Source organism: Perca fluviatilis, chromosome 7, assembly GCF_010015445.1.
Source record: "Perca fluviatilis chromosome 7, GENO_Pfluv_1.0, whole genome shotgun sequence".
Taxonomy (NCBI): domain Eukaryota; kingdom Metazoa; phylum Chordata; class Actinopteri; order Perciformes; family Percidae; genus Perca; species Perca fluviatilis.
In genome coordinates, this window is record NC_053118.1 from 37,182,615 (window position 1) to 37,208,525 (window position 25,911).

Here is a 25,911-nt window from a genome sequence, read left to right on the forward strand (position 1 = left end):
CGCAGCACCTGAGCAATCCCGGAAGTGGAACGTCGTCGATATGGACTAGGGCTATGGTTTAAGCACATTTTTTATAATATCACTAATGATTTATAATAATCCAAGCCTGAGGCTCGGGGCTTACCGTAACAGATCGCACAGTTCTTGACCTTCAGCAGGTCAGCAGCCGCGTCCCTCCCCAGCACGGTGAACAAAGAGTTTCCTGTGTCGTCGACCTGGAGATGAAACAGCAGCTGTTATTATTTATCGCCAACTTTGTTCCCATTTCATCTCCTGACTTAAAGTACTTCTTGTAAATGCTCTCCAACAGGCAAAAAAAGTGCCCAAATTGTAAAACGCAGCTCTTTTTCTGCAGGATTTCCCCCCCCCCACTGAATCAGGCTTTCACCATCTGAAAGAACGTAGACTCGCATCTGCATTTGTAGAACAGCCAATAGAAACACACTCTCTTTCAAATGACCTGTGATTGGCCAAAGTCTCCCGTCACGGGTTAGATTGTCTAAAGCCTGAAAAGAAGTCTAGAGAGGCAGCGGGCCGAGCAGCATTTAAACAAAGCAGTGAATCAATGAAATAAAACGTTTTTGCTGATTCAGCACTAGAAATGCAACTCTAGCAAGCATCTCACTATCACTAATGTTATCCACATTCATATTTTGAAGTGTGAATTGGCAGGTTTCAGAACGCTGCAGACCGATGCTAGTTTAAATCACTGGTCTGAACTGGGCTTAAAGGTCATAGGTCAGTTTGAAGTGATCAACTCTTCAACGACGTCTAGCTCGGATGCGATTCCCCCGAGGCCACTGGGCGAACAAGAATGGGTCCCTACTTTTAAAACGGTTGAATCAAACCTACTTTTATCGCTCGTTCAACTTCCGGAGCGCCTCGCAGAGAGATGACCGCTGGGACGATTTTGAGGGCTCGGTACTCCATCATGGCGGTGACAATGTCTGAATTATCCTCTGATGGTCCACTGGAGAAGAAGACTGCCACCTTCCTCATCATCAGTCCTTTACGAGCACGTTTGAAGACGTTCTGACCCACAAAGCGCATGGCGGCCCCCAGATTGCGCCTGATGGACGTCCTCTCCAGGGCGATGTTCTTCACAGCTTCGATCAGCTGAGTCTTGCGCTGGTAGTCCTGGAAGCGGATCATGTACTTGGTGTAGGCGCTGTAAGCCACCACGGCGACGCGAGCACCAGACGGACAGTTGCTCTCAGAGATGGTGATGTCGTCCAGCAGGGAGAGGAGGGCGGAGCGCTGCCTCTCAAAGGCTGCCGGGGTCACGTCCTGCGACATGTCCAGACCAAACACCAGCTCGGTGGGGTAGACCGGGCACCTTGACTCACCTGGAGGAGTTTATGTTGAGAAAAAGTAACAAATCAGGTTCCATTAAAACCCATAAACCACTATGCTATCATCTTTGAAACTCTGACCAAAACATTTACCTTAGCAGGCTGTTCTCATGAACCATTTGTACATAAAGCTATGAAATGTAAAGCACTGTACTTGGTATGTATTGTACGTATTTATTGCTGTAAGCACCAATTTGACTGCTGCTGTATAAGACTGTGAAGATCGGCACAGGGCTTTCAAGCCGGGGAGCAGAGGTGTCATGTCCCGGGAGAAGTTAAGGAGAAAACACAAGACTTTCACCCAGGAAACGGGTGTTTGTGCTCGGTAGTACTACTTAAGCCTGTGACACACCAACCAGACGGCCGACCGTCGGCACAAAAGGTAGTTGGACTGATCAGTCTCCCCGAGTTGGTCAAACAAGTGCCTCAGAACACACCAAAGTGATGAGACGTAATACGTCTCCATAACAGCAGACGGCGCTAATCTGTATTGTTGCCCAAAAAATGAAAACCAGCAGCTGATTGGACGAACGCGTCACATGGGTCTGGTTTCTCCGGGAAATTCAAAGCCAGACTGTCATGGCGGCTCGTTCAGAATACGATCTCATATTGTACAAAAATAGTTCACCGAAACGTCGTTCTAAGAACATTTTAAGCGAGAAACAGGCCGTGCAGTTGCTGAATCTGTCTTCATTTCAGATCAACAAAGGTCAGTTTAAAAGATTTTCTGCAGATTTTGAGAGACTCTAGTCACGCTCATCCTGCTCCCCGTTTCCTGGTTAGCTCTCCACCAATCAGATGGGTCATTTGAGTCTGACTGCCGGAAGTGCCCGCCTTCCGATTATACATGTCAAATCGGCCAAAATGAAGGCCGTAAAAATTTTTCCACCGAACCCTAGAATGCAGCAACTTCAGGTATGGCAAAGATAGGACAGTCACTGTTTACTTCATTCATGTGTTTACTGTGTTCATGGACTGAGGATGGGAGGAGGATTCGGTATTCTGTTTCGGATTCGGCAGAATCTTAACCGGTGGATTCAGTATTCGGCAAAAACCCCAAAAATCTGGTTTCGGTGCATCCCTAGAAAACATATAGTTCAACCACATTTCTATAAGCTTTTGTACGATGTCTTTAATTAATCATGTCTTCTTACATATTTTAAAGACATTGGTCAAAGACTTCGGTTTCTTGTTTGTAACAAATGATCATCATTAAACTTCTCAAAGGCAAACACAACGGCTGAAATCAAATAATTATGAATCATCACAGACCTCTGCAGAATATCCTGTACAGTACTTACTATCAGTAACGTTATCCACATTCATAAGAGTCAACAAACGATATGTCCAGTGTTACGGCCACAGCAAACAAACACAACTTAAATGTGACCGTCAACGTATCGAAAAACACCGAACCTGAGGATTAGTTAAAGTAAAAAGAAGGGAAGAAGCCTGAGCAAACCCATCAAGGGACGTCGGACCCAGAACTCCCCCCTCCTAAACTAAAGAGTAGCGACTAACTAACAGTAACAAAGCCGCGAAAACTAGACTACCAGACCTCCATCCTCAAAGCAATAAAAGACAAAAGAAGAGAACAGAAGAAAACGGATGATCAGAGCAGCTTAAGTCTCAGAGCCTCAATCCCTGTCTCCCAGCCTTCCTTATATACAGGGGCGGGGCCACACTGACAATCAGGAATCAGGAACACCTGAGATGAACAGAGAGGAAGAAGAGAGCAGGGTGGGGAGCGCATAACATCCAGCTACAAAAAAAGTAGGGTTGGGTATTGTTTGGGTTTTTTCCGATACTGGTGCTAAAACAATACTTTTAAAACGGTGCCGGTGCCTAAACTGTGCCTGAACTGAAATATATATAATATATTTATAATGTATATAATATAAAATATAAAAAAGGAGCACAAAACAACAGTTGCCAACATTAAAGAACGGTGTGTTTATTGCTAAGGCCATATGGTCAAAATTAAATGATTGATTGATAATGTAATAAGCCTTAACATCTTTTAAAAATGATAAGAGAGTATTATGTAACTTCCAACCGTCCAAAATCACCAGTCATGACAAAATAATGAAACCAAAGTGAAACTACAAAGGTTTAAAAGGTGAATTGATATTTTTTTGATGATTAGGAGAGTAAATCTCACAGCTGGAGTTTTGTATTGTACTTACCGTAACGTTCTAAGTGACTGAACGGAGATATACGTACCTTGGCAACATGCTGCGTGGAGGAGAAACAAATATTGTTTGAGTTATAGCAGCAGTACATTCTGCACTTTATTTCATTGAAAGTTATTGGACATTATAAAGGTAAATTTAGCATTTTTTCAATAGAACTTCAATTTAGCAATTTGAAACCTTTACAAAGTTATATTCATATTGTAGCCCAAATATGACAATTAAAAATAAACACTCACCACAGTTGTCTTTGATGTAGCTGATCATCTGGCACTCCTGAGATAACAGAACATATGTTGTTTGTAAATACATATAATATTTCCCTTAAAGGTGCACTATAAGTTCCTGGATGGTTTCAGCGAAATTTCATTTTTGTCTCAAATCGTAGGCATCTCTCCTTGATCTGCTAGCTGCCTGTCCCCTGAACACACCGCGGAAAAGCCCGGTCTCAGTAGACAACACAGGGGTCGTAAACGTCAAACAAACACTAGGGGGCACAGGCTGTGCACCAAAATACAACAAACCACTCCAGCCAATCACCAACAAGATGGATGGGGAAGAGGGTGGTGATTAGTGACAGTTAGACAGTTACGGAGACATGGGGGGAGGGGCGAGCTTGCTCTGTTTTGTTTGAAATTTACTTGGAACGTCAACAGAAGTGACGTCATGCAGGAACTCATAGTGCACCTTTAATGTTGTTTAAGGTAGTATTCAGACCCGTTGCTACAGTAAAAGTACTAAAACATACAGTGAAAATAGTCCACTACAAATAAAATACCTGGATTTAAACCCTTAGTGCAGTAAAAGTCTGTATGTTGCAGTTAAATGTTCCCTGTCAGTGTTTTATTTTTATATTACAACTTTTTTTCAATCATTTTTGACTTTTTTAAAGCTTGCATTTTCCAGCTGATCCGAGGGGCTTTTTAAAGACTTTATTTAGCTTTAAGGAGGAGGATAAGTGTCTCCATTGTCCTTCAGTTTATCACAAAACATTCAACGTCAACACATCTGGAGATATGTGGTTTTCACTGGACAGGAAGGGGAGGAGGAAAAACTGTCATCTGGAAAGAAACTAAAACTGTCAGACAGAGTAAAAAGTACAATATGTACCTCTGAGATGTAGAGGAGTAGAAGTAGAAAGGAGCAGAACATGCAAATACTCAAGTACAAGTACCTCAGATTTGTACGTCAGTACAATACTTGAATAAATATACTTAAGTTGTTAATAAGTTACATTCCACTACTGACTTACACTCATGGCTGGGATTCCAGGAGGACCTTTGGCACCCTGGATGGAAGGAAAGGAAGAATATTAGTAAACATATATCATTATTATTTCATACTGAGATTATGATAACCACTGAGTTTTCATTCTGCTTGCTCGGTTGGGCAAAAGACTCAAGTAAACTGTTATATTTGATCTTTATTTACAATGTATGAACACATAAGGGACAGTACCATATCATAATTTACGTTCATACTGAAAGTAGAGGCTGTTATTTAAAAAATAAATAAAATCTGATTGCAATAATTAACTGAACCGAGAGGCAGCGGTTTCTATCTGTAATTAGTTTGACAGCTTACATTTTTTAGTTACCCTCACTTCTACTTTGTCATAAAGTTTGAGTTGGAACATTTGTATTTTTTAGTTTCTAAACCGACAATAACTATCGAACAATAACCCAAACGGAATCTGTGGAATTTAGCAAACTGCTGTTCTGCTTGGGGTGGAAATGTGTTAACATTATGTGTTGGATTTTTATTTGTTGGGACATCAGCGGAAATCTGCGTCCGCAGCTTCCTGTGTGGCCCTAATCTTCTGCATGTGTGTGTGCTGCTTTGCGTTCCTGTGTGTGTAACAAGCATAGTGTGCGCGCTGTGCACGAGCCTAGGAGCATTTCACTAATTTGCTGTTAAAATAACAATGAAATCCTGCGTTATTAATAGGGGTTGGGTATCTTTTGGGTTTTTACCGATACCGGTGCTAAAGCGATACTTTTAAAACGGTGCCGGAACTGATACTTTTTAATAAAGTAAAAAAAAAAAGAAGAAAAAAAGAAGGGTACTAAACAACAGTCGGTGACATTAAAGAACGGCTTATTTATTGCTAAGGCCATATGGTCAAAATTAAAGATTTAATAATAATGTAATAACTATAACTTAGAACAATAAGTTCACCAGTAAATTGCTGTTGAACGACAAAAACAACCACCAGATGGGAAAAGGGTATTTTACAATAACTTTGAATGCACCACGAGGCTACCAGTTTCAAGTGAACGCATCGTCTTTGTTGTTTAATTCTGACAACGGCTGCTGTCAGACTGTTACGTCCCGGTGTTGGAATCCTCTACAGTGAAATACAGTCACACTTTACACTGTTTAACGTTAGCTGTCAGCATTTTAACCGTGTTTAATCCAGCTGCTAGCTAAAGGTAGGCTAACGTTACCTGCTGTCGAGTGTAGTGTAAAGTTGTTATTCGGTCTCGTTACTACCGTTTATGTCAGCACCGGTGCCCTATTGGCACTGTGTTTCGATACCAAACTCTAGTTATTGACTTTAGACCAGGTTTTTGTTGGTCAATGGCGCGATCACTTCCCGCTGCCTAAAGATAGCAATACACCCAGAATGCACCTGAACACACCTCCCTGTAAGACCAGAACAGATGGGTGCAGGTGTATTTGCTATTTAAACGACGTGGGCGTCGGTCTTAAACTAGCAAAGACACTGTGCCGCGTCGGGTGCCAGATAGGGCCCTATGTCCATAAGATAAGATTGTTAAATAGGGCCGTGAATGTCTTCTCACCCTGTGACCGTCATATCCCGGTTCTCCAGCCTCGCCTGGCTTTCCCGGCCGCCCTGAGTTCCCCTGGAACGATCAGACCAGAAATGAATTAAGTCACAGATGAAGCAAAAACTATTGGAAATAAAGAGCAGGGATGTTGTGTCTCACCCCTCGGCCATAGTTCCCTTTACGTCCGGGGTATCCTTTGGTTCCTTTCACACCGTCCTCACCCTGAAAACACAACACGGCTCAACAGTTTGCACTCCAACGGGCTACCTCTTTTTCCCGTTTTTTGGGCTGTAGCGTTCAGTATTATTTAGATATCAATTCTCAGAAAATAGATGGACTCACAACTAGACCAGGGTAACCAGGGAAACCAGGATCTCCCTGTAAAGAGAAGGAAAAGGAATCATAATCTCACTCTGACAGCAGAGGGATTTTTTATAAAATGTCAGATAGTAAACGCTTTCCAAGCACCAATTCTTACTTTTTATTTTATTAGAACAAAAGAGAAACGAGTGTCAGGTAGATAACATAGAACAGTGTCCTCATTCAACAGTTTGAATGAGATCTTACGGAAGGTTATGCACACGTTTTTCCTGCATTATCCCACGAACAGTGCTCCTGCAGTGCAGAACCTGTTTAGGCAACAAAGCTACTGGGTTAGGTGTAGGAACAGATTCTAGACTTTCTAAATGTTATCGGGCAAACAACAAACGTCTCTTTCTCCATGTATGTCTGTGGGGAAAAGTGTTTTTTGGGACAAAAGGGCATCGTGTGACGGACAGGGAAGCTGTTTTTCCTCTGTTTTGGCTATGTTCAATTTGCTTCCTAGCGCAGCGGTTCTCAAAAGGCCTTGGCTCCGGACTTTGAGAAGCGCTATCCCAGCGGCCTGATTTTAATCCCCTCCTCTTCTCATGCAGAGCTTAAAGGCAGCAGCTGGAGCATCAGCTGTCTACACGCATTAAATTAACATTTACACAACATGCAAACAAGGCCGCGCTCACGTTCTCTTTGAAACATTTCCTGATCTTGATGAGTCGGTAATGGTCAGTTCTACCTTAACACCTTTGGACCCTTTAGTTCCATAACCGTCTTGGCCATCCTGACCCTGAAACACACACACACACACACACAGACACACACACACACACACACACACACACACACACACACACACACACACACACACACACACACACACACACGGTCCGAGTCACTGAGTGAATGATAAACACAGTTTAATTACACAGTAACCAGCTATTGTTCAGCTCCTCACCGGCGGTCCTATCGGTCCCACTGGTCCCGTACTCCCCTTAACACCCGGGTCTCCTAGTTGGCCCTTCAACAACAGCGACAACAGCAGTTTTAGAAAACACATATTTTATTGTGAAACTATCCGAACATGATTGTTTGATGCAGGGGCCGGCCCGGTGCATAGGCAGTAAGTACAGGCAAATGCTAGGGGCGCTGGCAGTCCAAATGAGTAAAGAAAAGTTGAAGATGATAACAAAAAACAAGAAAAAGCGACAAAAACAATGAAAGAAAGTGTCAAAAACACAAAAAGCGACAAAAATGTCAAAACAAAGTGCCAAAACGACAAAAAAGAAAGCTTAAAACCCCCCGCAGTACAAAACATTAAAAAAAGTGATGAATGTTGGACAAAAGCCACAAAAACGTCTGAAAAAAAAAGGGACAAAAACAGCTGAAATCTAGCCTGGCTCCGCCCTCCTACGTACTTCCACTCAATTGTCATTTTCCTGGCTGAGAGTGGCTGAGAACGATGATGTTGAGGTCGCGCGCTAGATTGAGTTGTAGTTCCGTAATGGCGAGCGGAGAAAGATGCGAGCGAAGCCATTCGGTCAGAATATCCAGAAGTTAAAGCCCGAGCAGGAACAATCTTTGCTGAGTTGTGTTGGTGGCCATGATGTCGTGGCCCTCCTCCCCACGGGGTTCGGGAACAGTTTGATTTTCCAGCTCGCTCCATTAGCGGTGAAGGAGTTGGCTAAAGCTAACGCTAGCGATGCTAAGCAGACGTCACGACCAAACGTTAGTGATTGGTTCTGGCAGATCCAGAGTGGCTCTGGGCAGATCCAATAGTTTTAAACTTCAACAGAGTACCCGCCTTCAAGGAAGTTAACACTTGTCAATGGAGAGAGGCCAGACTCTCTGTACAAATGAAATGGACCAGAGTCTGGTAGGACCAGGCTAGTGGACCAGAGTCTAGTAGGACCAGGACCTATAGGGCACCAAATAGGTTCGGGCCGACTACGGTTTTGTGGTTCATATGCTATCATCTCCTGTGAGTTGGCTCTAAAAGCTTAGACACACAAGGATATTTACATCATTTTCTTTCTAACAAACGCTCCAGCAGGCGCCCATATATAGAGGTTTGCTCCTCGACGCAGCAGCCGCGGGTTCGACTCCGATCTGCGGCCCTTTCCTTAATGTCAATCCCCCTCTCTCTCCCCTTTCATGTCTTGATCTGTCCTGTGGAATTAACGGCCTAAAATCCCCCCTCCCCCACCAACAAAAAAGAGAGGAAAAAAAAGAAAGATAAGAACGGGTCCCTAGGAAAGGAGGATTGGTTCAAGTTAGGTTCACAAAGATAAATAAAAAAAATTCAATAAAACGGAAAAATTGGGATGTGTGTGAGAAAACAGATGAGTGGTCAGAGATTTCACAGATGGGAATGTAACATTCACAACATTACTCATTCATCAAACTGTTAATTAACTGTTGTGTTGTCTCACCACTAACCATGCAACTCGTTGTCCTCCTGACTCAACACTTTTTGGATGTTTAAAAGTTAAAAAAAAAAAAAAAAGTTGTAATCCCTTTTTTTAATCGTAAATTTACAGTAATATATTGGCAGCAGCTTCGCCAGTAAACTAGAAAGACTTATACTCTTTATTTATAGCTACTGGGGAAATTACAATTTACACTATGTTGTTATTACACACACACACACACACACACACACACACACACACACACACACACACACACACACAGGTCCTTTACATGCACTAATGGAGAGATGTCAGAGTGAGTGCACTGTGACTGCTGAACAGGCACCCTGAGCGGTTGCTCAAGAGCACCTTGGCAGGGCCCAGGAGGTGAACTGGCATCAAAAATCATAAAAGTACAACGAAGTGCTGAGTACTTGCAAAGTAAATTAATGTATTCAAATTGAAAAAAAGCATCAGAGTGATCATGATCTGTACATATAGAGCAAATTATATTTGGACGAGACAAAGAAAGCTAAAAAAAGACCACAGAATAAAAGAAAAACGTTTCGATAAGCCTGTCAAGACCTAGAACACAATACTTCACGGCCTGAAATTTTAGACTTTAGACCCTGTTAAAAGTTACAATCCAACACAAGATGAGGTCACACACCTTCTGTCCGTTAGCGCCGCGACGTCCAGGTTGTCCCGGGGGTCCAGCTGGTCCCGGGCCACCCTGCAGAAAAACCAACAGAGTCAGAGGAGACAAGAGAGGAGAGAAGGAGAGAAGACAAGAGAGGAGAGAATGAGAGGGAAAGGAGACAAAAGAGGAGAGAAGGAGAGGAGACAAGAGGGAAGAGAAGGAGAGGGAGATGAGACAAGAAAGGAGAGAAGGAGAGGAGACAAGGAGAGGAGAGAAGATAAAAGAGGAGAGAAGGAGATGGAGGGGAGACAAGAGAGGAGAGAAGGAGAGGAGACGAGAGGAGACAAGGAGAGGAGACAAGAGAGGAGAGAAGGAAAGGGAGAGGAGACAAAAGAGGAGAGAAGGAGAGGAGACAAGAGGGAAGAGAAGGAGAGGAGACAAGAAGAGGAGATGAAACAAGAGAAGAGAGGAGACACTATTCAGCGTTTGCTGCGTTAATTACTGTCACATTGTGAAGTTCAACCAAAACGTATATCAGTTATTAATATAAATAAGTATGAATAATGAAGTGGACGATGGTGGAGTGATGTACCGACCTGAGGTCCAGGGAAGCCAGAGATTCCTTTCGGTCCGCGGTCTCCGTTTCCTCCCCTGCGTCCCTGCAGAGACAACAGACTGGTTTAGGTTAAGGACACGTGTTGCGTGTTATTTATACCGGGCCTGGTTAGGAGAAATGGAAAATACATGATGTTGAGTATATGTTTCTCAGCAGGAAACTGATGAGTGCCTACTCCAGGTAGGGAATATGAGTCCTTACCCCAAGTGAAGGACTTCAAATACCTTGGGGGTCGAGTGAGGGGACAATGGAGCGGGAGATTGGTCGGAGAATACGGTATTACATTCAATTTATTGCACCGTTGTGACGGAAAGAGAGCTGAGCCGGAAGGCAAAGCTCCCGAAAAAAGTGGGGTGGTCTTATAATCGGGGTCTAGACTTTCAGCTGTTTCAGCAGCCAATAGAGAAGTCAGCTATAAACTCTAGAAATAAAATGATCCATAATCCATAACCCATTTTATTTTAGTGTTGCAAACAGCTGGATGAAATGGCAGAGTTTTAGACGGAGCCTCAACAACCGCACGAAAGCACGGTAACGTTATACGGTGGAGAGAGAGAGAGACTGAAGAGAGAGAGAGAGAGAGTGCCCAGTGGCGTTAGAACAAAGCCGTGAGAGAAATAATCATGGTCGTCTTATATTTGGACCAATACGGTAAGTCGGGCTGAAATACAGGGCTCTAGTGTCTAGAATATATGGCCAATAGATTATAGTATAATAGACAAAAATGATTCTGTTTTTATCTCTGTTCAAATAGTTATAAGTGAAGGAAAAGAAGTAGACCATCACTTTAACAGCTGATTACAAACTTTTCAACAGTAGATGAACATCAATAGTAAGTATATAAGACCACAGAATGTGTGTTATCAGCGTACGTCAGCCTGGATCGAGCTTTAACGGAATATCACTCCTTAAAGTAGCTCTTGCAGCAAAAAGAGCGATAGCTGGAGATCATTTCTCCTTCCTCATTAGGCCGCTGTTTAGAAATGTTTAACAGCCCATTAAATGTTTCCAAATTATTCTTAATAAAGCAACGATCCAACAGGAGAATTGAAAGAACCCTAAAGCAGAATGAGTCAGACATTTACAGTTTCATTGTTTCAGGTTTTCCTTTTTTTTCTTTAGTCAAGATCTCCACAGAGTCACAGCCACATATGGTTTAACTTTCCCTAAACAGCTCCACAGAAATTCTCTGGAAGTCTGTCTTTAAGCCAAAATAATTATTAAGTCCAGATCTGCCAGACATCTGTGTTTGAACCCACATCCTGACCTGACTGACTCCACAACTCTCTACGTTAACACATAGGCCTATTCAGTGTTCTGTAAATGTTCTTTTTAATTAATTGTTTTAACCCTAATTTATCCAGGTAAGTCGATTGAGAAGAAATTATCATTTGCAACAACGACCTGTCACATTCACACAGTTCCACATTCATACCTGGAAGCTGCCCAGTACCACCACAGTCTGATCTGCTGGCCACTGGAGGTTAAGGGCCTTGCTCAAGGGCGGTAAACAAAAAAACCACCTAATTACTTGCACTGAGACAAAAAATGCGTTGGCCCACCTATCTACAGCTAGGGTAGACCGTGATAAGCCCTATTTCAACAAACGCTGGCATATCCCTTTAACCACTAGGCCACCATTGCCCACTGCCACTCGTCAGTTTGGCAGCAGGGCCGGCCGTGGCGGCAGTATAGGCAAATGTTAGGGACGCCCGCAGTCCAAATTTGTCCCTTTTTTAAAAACGGGGGTCAAAAAGGTTGGAAAGAAACCAAAAACTTCAACAACAAAAAATAAAAAAATACACGGAAAAGAAAGTTGACAAAAATGTTTAAAACAACAAAATGTGGTTCAAAAGAAGTGACAAAAACCTTGAAAAAAACAACCACGAAAAAGTAAAAAAAAACTAACAAAGCAACAAAAACCATCTGAAATCTTGCCTGGGGCTCCAGATTGGTTGGGGCCGGCTCCGTTTGGCAGCAGGACGACTGTGTGCAGCTGCTGTTGCCGAGCCTCTCTAAATCAAATCAGTGCAGTCTGTGTTTGGACAGTTAAACTGTTCTTACTAAGTTGGCTTCAAACTTCTTCTTTGGCTCCAGCAGCAGTAACTAACGTTATTATTGTTTCTAATGATGAGGATCATACAGTTGGGAGTTCCTATCATCTCCTAATCTCTCTGCCAATCACAATCAATGTACGTGCTGGTTAGGGTTGGGTTTTGTTTGGGATTTTCTTCCGTTTCCGGTGCTAAAACGATTTTTTTAAACAATGCCGGTGAAAAAAAGACAAAAGAGGAGAGAAGGAGAGTACTGTATTGTCTTCCCATCAACCAAAATGGACCTGGTTTGGTTTGCCTTTTTATAAAACATAAAGTAGCCGGTAAAGTCTCCCCCCAGGTCTGTCTTACATCTTCTTAGCCAACTTGATTCCAAGTTATTTTCACTCGTTTTACACTTCTGTTTGGAATGTATGGTCACTGTGCCTTTATTTTGACTAATTGGTAGATAAGAATGCTAGAACTTCACAACAACATTGACTGAACCATACGAGGTGCAATCAAACGCAGCATTAAGTTGCGTCAGTGTTGTTTCTCTGACAACTCAGACTCTGGCAGGGGCCACGATACGTTTCCTACAGCTAACCACGTAGTTTTGTTTGACTTCACAACAGGACACCCCTGCACGTAAACAACAGGGCGTCCGACCGATCTGCCGTAGTGAGAGTATGTTGCACAGAGACGAGACGGGAGCTGTTCCTGTTCCTTGTTGATCAGGGGCATATTCAATATCAAAACCTGTGTGCACCGGTTTGCTACGGTTTCCTGGTTGAACAACGCGTTTCTTCGGAAAAAGGGCGACAAAAATAAAAGCAAAAGAAACCTTTAAAAAAAAGGTTATGGGGGGGGGGGGGTTGTAACCCCACTAACCCCCCCGTAAATTACACCTTACACACAACGACACACAGTCTGAACTCTGTTTGTGAAGATAAACTCTGCACCGCTTCCTAAAATGGAGCTCCCAGCTGTGATTGGCTGTGGGGCTTTCTAGAAGAACACAGAGTTGATCCTAGATTTCATTCTAATGACATTAAGCCATTTCAGAAGGGCCTTCTGTAAACAGGATGTGACTGCAAAGACAATGGATGGAAAGTCTAAAGAGACTCAGAGGACGAGCTGAGAAACAAAAGTGTCTGTGTGAGAAGGAGATGCAGAGCTCTGCCGAAAACTGGAAGCTGGTTGTGTATCTGTTGGCCAATTTTCTCAAGAAGTTACAGCTGAGTCCAAAATAAGCAACACTGGAAAAACCCAGTTTTGATTATTGGGGAGGTAAATTACGCCTTTGGTCACAGGTGATACCCAATCAGCAGAGACGTTTTTGTAGTAAACTCGTGGTAATAAAAAGGCAGAGCTCTTAAAGCAGCACAACAGGGGTTACGCCCCCCGTTTCAGTTATAAGAGAAGGAACGTTACAACGTTTTGTCGGCACTGAACAGCGCCCTCTTGTTGATCTGGCTTCATGCTCGTCACTCACCTGTGGACCAGCGGCTCCTGGGCTGCCTGGAAGTCCTGGCTCTCCCTTTGTTCCCGGTTCACCCTGCAAACACAAACACGGTTTAAAAAGAGTATTTCAGCGTGGAGCGGACACACAAACCGTTGTCTACACAGGGTTCAACAATAAAGGTTTCCCTTTGGCCCCGGGAAAGTAAAACGCTACAGCGGGCAAGTAAATATAACATATAATACATGATTGTTATATTTACCTGCCCCGTCTGGGCTTCATGTTTTGGGCATTTTAGGCCTTTATTAGACGGGACAACTGAAGACAGGAAAGGGGGAGAGAAAGGGGAGAATGACTTGCAGCAAAGGGCCGCAGGTCGGAATCGAACATGCAGCCACTGCGGTGAGGACTGAGCCTCTGTACATGGGGCGCACGTTCCACCAGGTAAACTACACAGACCATTATTGACGCTTTAGACTTTTTTTTAATGGTTTTTTTTTTCGCTTTGTTGAAGTTTTTTCTATTTTTTTCCTCGAGAAAAAAAAAAAAGTGTATAGGGGGCCAGTAAAAGTTTACTTTGGGCAAGTAGAATTTTGTTTTTACTTGCCCGACCGGACAAGAGAAAAAAAAAACCTTAGTGTTGAACCGAAGGGGGTAAGCCTCTCTCCACAACGCGTTGCTCCTGTGGCGCCATGATGCTAACAAGCACTCACCTTCTGCTAGCATTCCATTGACTCCCATTCATTTTGATGTCACTTTGACAGCGAATAACTTTACATCTTTTCTATTGTTTATTTCTAAAGAAACACGACAATGTATAAAAGGCTCCATTACCTTGTACCTCACGTTATGGCTACGTAGCAGACGCTTTTATAACAATAGGCTAACGATTGGGTCATAACCACGAGACTTACTGTCACACAGTAGAGGAATTACCGTATAGTACAGGAGAAGCTCACAGGCAGTTTGGACTTCCATTAGCTGTTTAGGTTTAATTACTAACGTTAACTAGCATGTTAGTGATCAGTAATTAGCCTGTGCCTATGTTATCTCCTTACATATACCTACGCTCTCCGTCTCTGTAAGATTGGGAATGATTGAGATTTCTCTTGGCACAGCTACCAGAAGACTTCACACTTTCAGACAGGTTGCTCACATTAGGGCTGCTCGATGATGGAAAAAATAATAATCACGATTATTTTGGTCAGTATTGAAATCACGATTATTTAACCCGATTCCTCATTAACATTTGGATATAATGGACAGTGTCCAGGGTATAATCCGTTAGTGTCCTTTATCTCACAGAAAGAGTCTTTGGATCAGAAAAAAATCGGTTTTACTACTGTGAGTCGGTTCAGCTTTACAGATATCACACATAACGTTACACAGCTAATGAACAGCTCCACAGACATAACACAGTGTGCATCTCACATCACATGTTCACTCACTAGGACCACTACTACTGGCATTACTAAACATTGGGCCAAAATATCAACAATAATGTCGCCGTCAGTGGGCTTATTTGCCAGCTAACCTTAGGAAGAATCCAGCACATAGACGGTACCTTAGAGTAACGTTAGGTGAAACAGGTGATTTAACGTCCCTGCTCATTTCCATACAGTTTAACAACAAAACTAAATGCTGAGGGAACATTACTATGTTTTTTCATGTTGGTTTTGAGCAGTATGCCTATGCACCCCCACTAAGCTGGAAAAAGTTTTAAACACTAAGTGAATACGGCATGTCGGGGGAATACAACGTCTATAGACAGTATACTACAGCGGGGGGGCGGGCAGAGGGACCGCAGGGTTAGCTAACGTTAGCTGTTCCCTGACAACTGAGTTGGTTTTGCCTTTTTTGCTCACCAAACGCTGCTGCCATCTTTACTCGCGCTGAGTTTTTAAATTCCAGCAGATGATATGACCACGACTTGCCTCCCTGACCGGCTTCGGGAGGGGCGGATGTGCACGTCCGGGATGTAATTTTTCGCCAATTATACTATTTTGGTGATGCGTTGGGAGCCAAAATCGAAATTGAAATCTAAATTCAATTAATTGCACAGCCCTACGTCACATCTACGTCTTCAAGCTCAGTTGGAGGCTGCTCAGTAACGCTCAGCCAGCACCGGGAAAGAGACTTCTGAAATCCTTCACCGGTCTCGTCCAGAGACACGGGGTCTACTGGTCCATTTCTTTAACTGTCTATGGTTGAACATTGCCCACAGAACCGAGTGGTTTTTGACTTCCTCTCCTACCTTCCCTCCCCCGGAGCCTCTTCTTCCATCTGGACCCTGCGGAGCAGAAAACATTTAAAGATATTATTCACCGTGACAACATTAAAGGGTAACTTCAGTGACTTAATTTGAACAACAATCTTTGAAATTCAATATTAAAGATACTTTATTGTCATTGTATGAACACAACGAAAATTACGTGCAGCAGCAGTAAATAACTAAATAAATATAGATAATAAAAAATAAGAAGATTTAAAAACACACACACACAAAAAAGTCCTGATTATTTACATGGAGTCTGGTGGAGTTTGGTGATGGTGATTTCGGGGCTGTTTCATGTTAAACTAAAAGGATCTTACTCTTTAACTAAAAGCTCTATCTCTGTAGAGATCCTTTCATAATGTTGTCAGACACTTAGAATAATAATCTGAGTCCGTCAGTGGCAAAAACAGAACTTTTAGTGGACGCACTTTTTGTTCAACATGAAACAGCCCCGAAATCACCATCACCAAACATTCGCTAATCTCACCGTGTTTCCAGGGTCTCCTTTATCACCTGAATCCCCGTCCCGTCCAGGGGAACCCTGTGGATTTGAACACATTGTGATTTAAAATGAAAACATTTCCTTTAACTAAATATGATTCATATTGACTCATGACAGGTTAAAAGTTAAGATGCAGACTTTCTGCAGTGTAACATTTGACTCAATATGATTATTATACATTTGTACAAACATCATTTTCAGCATCTTATTGATATATTACTAATGACTTTAAATTAAAAATACTTTACCTGGCACAAGCTAGCAAGCCAGAGGCAGTGTCTACACACACATATACATATATATACACACCAATCATTACAGGATCACAACTCATGTCTCTGATTGGATGGTTGTTGCAGAAATGCTTTGTGGGACTTGTAGTTGACTTGATGCCATCAGCACAGATGCAGTGTGTTTGATTCTCACCGGTAAACCTGGGTAGCCGCGCTCTCCTTTGGGTCCTCTGGCGGTGTTATCAGCCCCCGGTTCCCCCTGTCCGACCACACACAAAGACACACAGTCTGAACTCGGTTTGTGAAGATAAACTCTGCACCGCTTCCTAAAATGGAGCTCCCAGCTGTGATTGGCTGTGGGGCTTTCTAGCAGAACACAGAGTTGATCCTAGATTTCATTCTAATGACATTAAGCCATTTCAGAAGGACCTTCTGTAAACAGGATGTGACTGCAAAGACAATGGATGGAAAGTCTAAAGAGACTCAGAGGACGAGCTGAGAAACAAAAGTGTCTGTGTGAGAAGGAGATGCAGAGCTCTGCCAAAAACTGGAAGCTGGTTGTGTATCTGTTGGAGAATTTTCTCAAGAAGTTACAGCTGAGTCCAAAATAAGCAACAGAAACCTTTTAAAACAAAAGTGGCAAAAACGTTAACAGGGTTTGGCTGAGCCCCGCTGGACTTTGCTTTTAGTTGTAAGTGTTTGTTAATATGATATGTCGGATGTGTGTGGGGGTGTTATGAGCCCATTAAACCCTTCTGTTTTTCTACTGTAAACATTGAGAGTGAATGTTCTTTTCACAGCAACATCCATACGTGCAGACTAGGGCTACATTTACATTGCTACGTTTTGGGTTTCCCCCTGACAGAGAGAGAGAGAGAGAGAGAGAGAGAGAGAGACAGAGAGACAGACAGACAGACAGAGGGAGAGAGACAGACAGATGGAGAGAGACAGAGAGAGAGACAGACAGACAGAGAGAGAGAAAGAGAGAGACAGAGAGAGCGACAGAGAGACAGTGAGAGAGACAGACAGAGAGAGCAAGAGCGAGAGAGAGAGACAGAGAGCGAGAGAGAGGAAATGTTGGGACTCACCGGATCTCCTCTGAGTCCTCGCTCTCCTTTCAGCCCCCCCTCCCCTCTGATACCCGGGATACCCTGAGGACGACACATGAACCTGTCAATCATCCAGCCGGGGGGCAGAGGTCAACGCCTCCCAGCCAATCAGTGAGGACGAGACATTAACAATTCTTATGTCGACAAAGCAACTACAATATTTGCAATAACACAGAAACAAGTGTAATAATTAACAATACAATGTTCTGCCAGTATAGTATATATTTTATTTTAATTATTTTCTATGATTATTAGGGCTGCAACTCAACGATTAATCTGCAGATTATTTTCTTGATTAATCGTTGAAATGTCCAAACTGATGTCTAGTTGTCTGTAAATGCCTAGTTTTGTACAAAACTTAAATATATTCACCTTAATATGATATAAAAATGAAAAGAGCAGGACAATCTCCATATTTAAGAGGCTGTGCCATTTCTTGCATTAAAAATGTCTTTTAACGATGATCAGAATAGTTATTGGCTGGACTAATCGTTGTAGCTCTAATCAACGCATTCTCTTCTCTTCATCACGCTTAAATCAGATTAAATCTTTGATAAATATAAAAAACAATAATCCCTCCGCAGCTCAAACACAAAGTACCTCCATGCAGGGAAATCTACATAAATATATTAGTTTTTACTGGGTTTCCTGGGTCTCCTCTCGGTCCTTTAGCTCCATCTGTTCCCGTCAGTCCCTGAAGACACACAACCAACAATACATTTCATATACTGCAATATACTATACTCTGTTATTATTACAATGCAACTTGTGTGGACTAAAAGGAAGACTGCTTTGTATCGATGCTTCTCAGTCTGGAAGTGACATTCCCTATTATTTATTATTTTGTGTGTCAGTAGTTTTGTTTTATGTATTAAATGTTTTGTTCTAGTTGGACAATATATGGATTACACTACCGCGTTGTGTCTATTGTGATATGTTTTCTTTATTTTTTGTGTGTAGAGTATGTTGTGTGTGTGTATGTATGTCTGTGACTGTGTGAGTGTGTTTGTCTGTGTGTGTGTGTGTGTTTGTGTGTGTGGACATTGGACCGGAAGCTGTGGATGAAATTACTCTTGTATTGGTTTGTCTGTGTGTGTGTGTGTGTGTGTGTGTGTGTGTGTGTGTGTGTGTGTGTGTGTGTGTGTGTGTGTGTGTGTGTGGACATTGGACCGGAAGCTGTGGATGAAATTACTCTTGTATTGGTTTGTCTGTGTGTGTGTGTGTGTGTGTGTGTGTGTGTGTGTGTGTGTGTGTGTGTGTGTGTGTGTGTGTGTGTGTGTGGACATTGGACCGGAAGCTGTGGATGAAATTACTTTTGTATTGGTGTCATGTAATTCCGTGTGGGGTAGGATGACACGTAAATGAAATATCATATCATATATGAACTATACTGTATCTTATAACCCGAACCACACATATTCAGCGGTGATCCAGAATGAAAATCTGCGGAATATAACGGACTGTTTTTAAGCTTGGATGTGTTAACACTAATTTTGCGAGAATTCTGCGACCATAGACTCCGTGTAGGCCTTCTACTGCAGACTGCCTGTAACGGAGTGTAGCATCACTTTACCTGTGAATTGCTTTCTATATTGAAAAATGTAAAAGTTTCTTGAGGAAGGAGGCCTGAATCCCCCGCCAAATACGCAAACCTAAGTCTTCCACAAAGTTAGGTTAAGAACTGATAGCAGCAATGTGATCTGAAATTCAGGAGAAATGAACAACATCGGCATTCATCCGTACCTGCTCTCCGTCGATTCCGCCCAGTCCGTTTTCTCCGTTCTCCCCCTGCAGCAAGAATCAACCGTCACATCTTTGTTTTTCATGGTTATTTTCATAGGGACAAGCAAGGGCGTAACTTTGTGTTCAACATCCGGGGGGTGGTTGAGATCTCCAACTATCTCTATAGTTAGACCTCCTATATAACTATAGGAGGTCCCGGGACATGTCTTCAAAAATTTGGGGGAAAGAAAACTCTTTTTGAAAAAAAAAAGCGTCAAAAACCTCGGAAAAAATAGTCAAAGAAAAGACAAAAACATTTTGAAAAAAACCTCAACGTCAAACAGCGACAAATGTCAGAAAAGGCACGAAAAACTGAAAAAAAAGGTGCCAAAAACGTGAAGAATTTGCAAAAATATGGTGTTTTTTGAAAATGGAACTATGTCAACCTATTGTGATATACCTGAGAATGAGCATAAGATGAGCACTTTAAATAAAAGACAGTAGAGAACAAAATCTCACCAATAGACCCACACCTTAAAATGCAAAACCCACACAATAAAAATAGCACAATAATAAGACCAAATTAACCAAACTAAAGTATTTATCCATCTTTGTCCAAAAAGATTCACTTCTTGGCCTTTAAGACTTTACATTCCTGCAGAGTCACTCACCCTGTTGCCCGAGACTCCTCTGTAGCCCTGCAGACACAAACAACAGGATTTAAACACATGGACAACATCTGACAGGACACAAAAACACATCCTCAGAATAATTATCAACATTGTTAAGCCATGTGTCACAGGAAACTTCCTTTTTGGTCTGGAACGATAAGATTTAGTCCAGATTCAATTCTTTTGGAGGATGTTTTGTAGCCGAAACGAGGGCAGGGGTTAAACGATTATTTATTAAACGATCAGGCGATTATTTTATTGATTAGTCAACTAATCTAACGACTAATTGGACGATTAATTTAACGATTATTTTTCTGTTGCTCGATTAATAAAAACCCTAATGTATCTCAAATAAATACCAAAATATTCTTAATAATATACTTTATTAGACAACAGTTTTGCACAGCAAAATATCTTCTGCTTTACACAAAATAAAATAATTTTACTGTTATACAAAATGAAAGGCCAGCCTGTTTACTCTTTTATAGTACCAACATAACTCTCTTGTTCAAAAAATTAAAAAGTTGTAGTGCAAAAAAAACACTGTGCAGTATAGACATTCCTGAGTGTTTAACACAATATAAAATTCCTGTTTTCAGTTTCACAGTCCCAACAAAAGCTACTGCAATCTGCTTGCTACCGTTAGCTAGATCTAGCAGCTGTGCACTTTGGTGGTGCTAGGCTAACCAACGCATCTTAGCTCTCTGTGAGGTTTGTTCGTGCTAGATTAGTAGCTAACGTTCACGTTACCTAATGTTAGCTACTATAGATAGCTGTGTTCTGCAGCCGTAAGCTAGCTACCATTCAAGCCAACATTAGATGATAACTAACAACTAACACAGCTGTCTAGGCGCCAGTAGCTAGCTAACGGTATGTTAATGTTAGCTACTAACCTAGCACGAACAAATTGCACGGAGAGCTGAGATAGTTAGCTAGCACCACCGAAGTGCGCAGAGCTCAAGCTCCGTGTCTTGTCACCAGCCCCGTGCCAGGTCACCAGCCAGGCGTCTGGTCACCAGCCAGGTGTCTGGTCACCAGCCTCGTGCCAGGTCACCAGCCACGTGTCTGGTCACCAGCCCCGTGTCTGGTCACCAGCCCCGTGTCTGGTCACCAGCCAGGTGTCTGGTCACCAGCCTCGTGCCAGGTCACCAGCCCCGTGTCTGGTCACCAACCCCGTGTCTGGTCACCAGCCCCGTGTCTGGTCACCAGCCCCGTGTCTGGTCACCAACCCCGTGTCTGGTCACCAGCCAGGTGTCTGGTCACGAGGCTGGTGACCAGACACCTGGCTGGTGACCAGCCAGATGTCTGGTCACCAGCCCCGTGTCTGGTCACCAGCCTCGTGTCTGGTCACCAGCCTCGTGTGTGGTGAACAGACACGGGGAAACCACACATCTGCTACCTGGCAGAATTAAAAAGTAGTTTTAAAGGTCCACAGCCAAGCTTGAAGCTTGAACATATTTTAGTCGTAACTAGAGAGAAAGAAAGATTTAGTGCTGTAATGTTAGCTACTAACCTAGCACGAACAAACTGCACGGAGAGCTAAGATAGTTATCTAGCACCACCGAAGTGCGCAGAGCTCAAGCTACACAACACACTACGCAAACGTGAAATTAATTTAGCCAACGTTAGTACTACTTGTTATTGTCTCCTTCACGAGTGACAAAGGGATGACTCCGTTTTAGATGCTCCCAAATTGCTGTTGTTCTGGTGTGGTATGCCAACTCCATTTGGCAAAGAGCGCAAATAACGACACCTTTACATTTGAGACTAAATTTGAAGTATTCCCATACCTTCGATGATTTGGGGCGAGCTGTTTTTTTAGGACTTTTTCTTTAATTGGGACTTTTATTGGGGCTTTTTGCAGGGCTTTGTTGGGAATTATGTGAGGAGGTTGCTGTTTTGTCCTCCATTCTGCAATGTTTTGGTCTCCCACGTGTGTGTGGCGAGCTGTGGCGAAGCGGCAACGCACAAATATGACGTTGACGTAATTTCGACATCGACGTTGCTACAGGCCTAGTCGAAACACTTATTTTTGTAATGTTAATAATGTTAATATGCCCCGTGTTTGGTCACCAGCCAGATGTCTGGTCACCAGCCCCGTGCCTGGTCGCCAGCCACTCAGATTTTTTTGGGCTGGTGAGTGAAACGATTCTACCCGCCATTTACATATTTTTAGCAGCAGTTGGCTGGTTTATGGTGCTAACTAACTTTGAACCCTGCCCCCTTGATTAAAATGATATAAAAACCTTTTGTCCTCTGATTCCGGGACAGCCCTCGATGCCCGGCGGTCCGAAGGGTCCAGGTGGCCCTCGCTCACCCTGCGATACACAAACACAGCGAGCAGTGACACAGCGGAAACACAAACAGCGGGCAGGGACACAGCAGTTTACATAAAGTCCAGAAGCTACCAACAGGTGCAGCTAACACATTTCCATGCACATAATATTCCAGATTTTGCTCTTATTCTGAATATTCCTCTAAGCTGTTTACATGGATAATGAAGAGAATATTCCACTAATATTCCCGTTTACATGCAGCCGTGCGAAACAGGAAGTGTTCCAGCGGTGGAGGACTTGTTGGAGCGTGTGAACACAGCCTCCCTTTTTCATTCCTTCTTGAAAACGTCGGAAAAAAGTGACGAGAATGTCAAAAAAAACCAAGAACATTTTCTGAAAAGAAAAACATCAAAAGTGATAAACTTCAAAAAAAGGCGAGATTTTCTTGGGGAAAAAAGACCCAAAACTTTTTAAAAAGCGTGAAAAACAAAAGCGATAAGAACTTTGAAAAAAGCGAGAAATTTCTGGAAAAAAATGACAAGAAAAGAACTGGACAAAACATCAAAAAAGTGACAAAATTCAAAAAAGAAAAAAAAAGAAAAAAATAACTTTTTTTAAAAAGCGACAAGAACTTTCCTTGTTATTTTGTTTGATAATTGTTAGAATGTGTTACATTTCTTTTCTTTTCCTGTATGCGTCATAAAGTGTTTTAATATTGTATTTAAAGACCACAAAGACCTGCTGGTGGTCTAGGTGTCAGCTAACTTATAATCCTTATAATAAACTAAACTGATATACTGTACACATAAATATAAATATATCTAAGACACATGCAACTGCTGAGTTAGGTTACTTGCACCTGTTATGGTTATTGGCTTTTATGTTTCAGACGTATTTTCGCTCCTTCTCTTCTTCCTAGTGTCATCCCACCCTGACCAAAATTGGTATGAAATGCCGAGTAAACTCTGTGCAGATAGCCTGAATATAGAAGCACTTACAGGAGCTCCCTCGTCTCCCGGGAAACCCGGCTGGCCCTTCTGTCCAGGCGAACCCTGTTCAGAGAAACACACTCAACAAGATCAGGGGCAGAAACACAAACACAAACGGCAAAAAAAAATTATTTACTTTCTACATCTGTCTGTAAACAATCAGGGTCCTCGAGGATAAATAAAGATTACTTTCTACACACAAACTATTTTCATAGAGCAATAAAACATCTGGGAGGTTGGCTACAGTAGATATACTGTATATAAACTGTATATATACTGTAGGTTGGCTACAGTTCTACTATATATATATATATATATATATATATATATATATAAATATAATTATTTCTTTCTCTCTAGTTACGACTAAAATATGTTCAAGCTTCAAAACTACTTTTTAATTCTGCCAGGTAGCAGATGTGAGGTTCCCAAGTTTAGGAGTACAAAATACTGTCATTTTACTTATTTTATTTGGCTCAAATCGCAATAAATCAAGCCTGTCAGCATTGATTTATGAACAAATAGAAATGTTTATGCATCTTACATATTGTAATTGCACTGGATATGTGGACATCTTCCAATAAAACAACTTTACATTAAAGACTAAATGAAGCGGGCCTGGTGCGAGTGTCTGCTAGCTCTCAGCTCAGACCAGCCTTCTTTTTAACCTTTTAACACGTTTTCCCAAACGTTCCTGACATCATGTTTAAAGTTTAAAAAGTGTGTATTTCAGTCACCTTTAACCCCCGGGGGCCCGGAAGGCCAGGGATGCCTTCATGTCCCGAACATTTGCACATGACGTTGCAGCACTCCCTATCTAATATTGCGTCCTGCAGTAAGAGAGAGAGAATAGAGAGAGAGAGAGAGAGAGAGACAATGTATATACTGTATGTCTGTTTCATTCTTCTCTGATTTTACTGTTTGTGCACTTTGGATACCTGCTGGTTCCTGTGAAGAATGATATGAATAAATGTTGATTGACTGATTGACATGTGGTTGGCTGTAACGTGCCGGACTTACGATCTGTTTATAGATGACGCTAGCGACGCTCGTCATGCCGAGCTGGGAGCGAAGCTCCCCACCCCCCCCCCAAACTCCACCATCTGCAGCTGGCGGGGTCACGCCCCCCTCCAGAGCCACACCGTCAGCAGGCGCTTCACCCCTGCACACAGTAAACAGCAGCTGATTGTATTTTCACTGTCCTAGAGCAGGGTGTCTGCAGGTTTCACCAAGTCAAATTGAAGATTTTTTTAAAGACATGAAATTTAAGACGTATACCACAACATAAAATAAAATCTATCTAGGGAGGTCCCAGGACATGTATGCATGTACTGAAAAGCGCAAAAAAAATTAAAAAAGCCAACAAAAGTAAGAAAAATTGTCCAAAAAAAAACAATTGACAGATAGTCGATCTAGCTGTGTAAATTGACCCTGCAGAGATCTGAGAAGCAGTCAACAATAGTCCTCATTAATCCACCAAATTTAAAATTCCAACACAAAGAAAGCGGAAGGAAATGGAAAACGCGCGCAGCACGTACGCACGTACGCTCTCCGTCTCTGTAAGATTGGGAATGATTGAGATTTCTCTTGGCACAGCTACCAGAAGACTTCACACTTTCAGACAGGTTGCTCATGTCAAGCTCAGTTGGAGGCTGCTCAGTAACGCTCAGCCAGCACCGGCAAAAGTTTTGTACAGTTTTTGTCTCATTTTTTTTTTGCTGGTCAGGGGGTACTTGGCTTAAAGAAACAATTCAAAAGGGGTACATATTGAAAAACTTTTGCAAAACAAACACAACTCCTGATTTGCTATAACAACCGCCTCGCTCTACATAATAAAATATGTAAGGGATAAATATCCCTTACATATTTTGCAGAAGAACAAACGCCCAGTTTTTACCAGAGTTTCGCAGCAGCTCTAATTCAGGCTTCAGTTCCCTTTCATCGAGTCCATCTGAGAAGATCACCAGCACCTGATGGACGAGATCAGAGATTAGTAGACTGTGTTATGGCTGTGTTTTTGTTTTGTTTTTGGGGGTTTTCCACCTTTAATTGACAGGACAGCTAGGTGAAATAGGGGACAGAGGGGGAAGACATGCAGGAAATCGTTACAGGTCGGACCCGAACCCTGACCCCTGCGTCGAGGTACAAGCCTCTCAGCACATGTGCGCCTGCTCCACCCACCGAGCCAACCCGGCTACTGTTATGGTTGGTATTAATGTGAGAGAATCCCCTCGTTCCCGACAGCTGTGCAGATTATTCCAAACATGTTAGCGATTCACAGTGGGGAGAAAACTGTTCTGCTTTTTGTCCTCATTTATGTAAAC

The 25,911-nt window shown here is 42.4% G+C and overlaps 1 protein-coding gene across 1 annotated transcript in view; it reads right to left on the reverse strand.

The window, feature by feature from the left end:
- LOC120562574 (collagen alpha-6(VI) chain-like) overlaps positions 1-25,911 on the reverse strand; it is a 146,306-nt gene that overhangs the window by 93,791 nt on the left and 26,604 nt on the right. Inside the window, 1 exon segment of the mRNA XM_039806349.1 lies at positions 25,485-25,557. Coding sequence (XP_039662283.1) covers positions 25,485-25,557 — 73 coding nt within the window.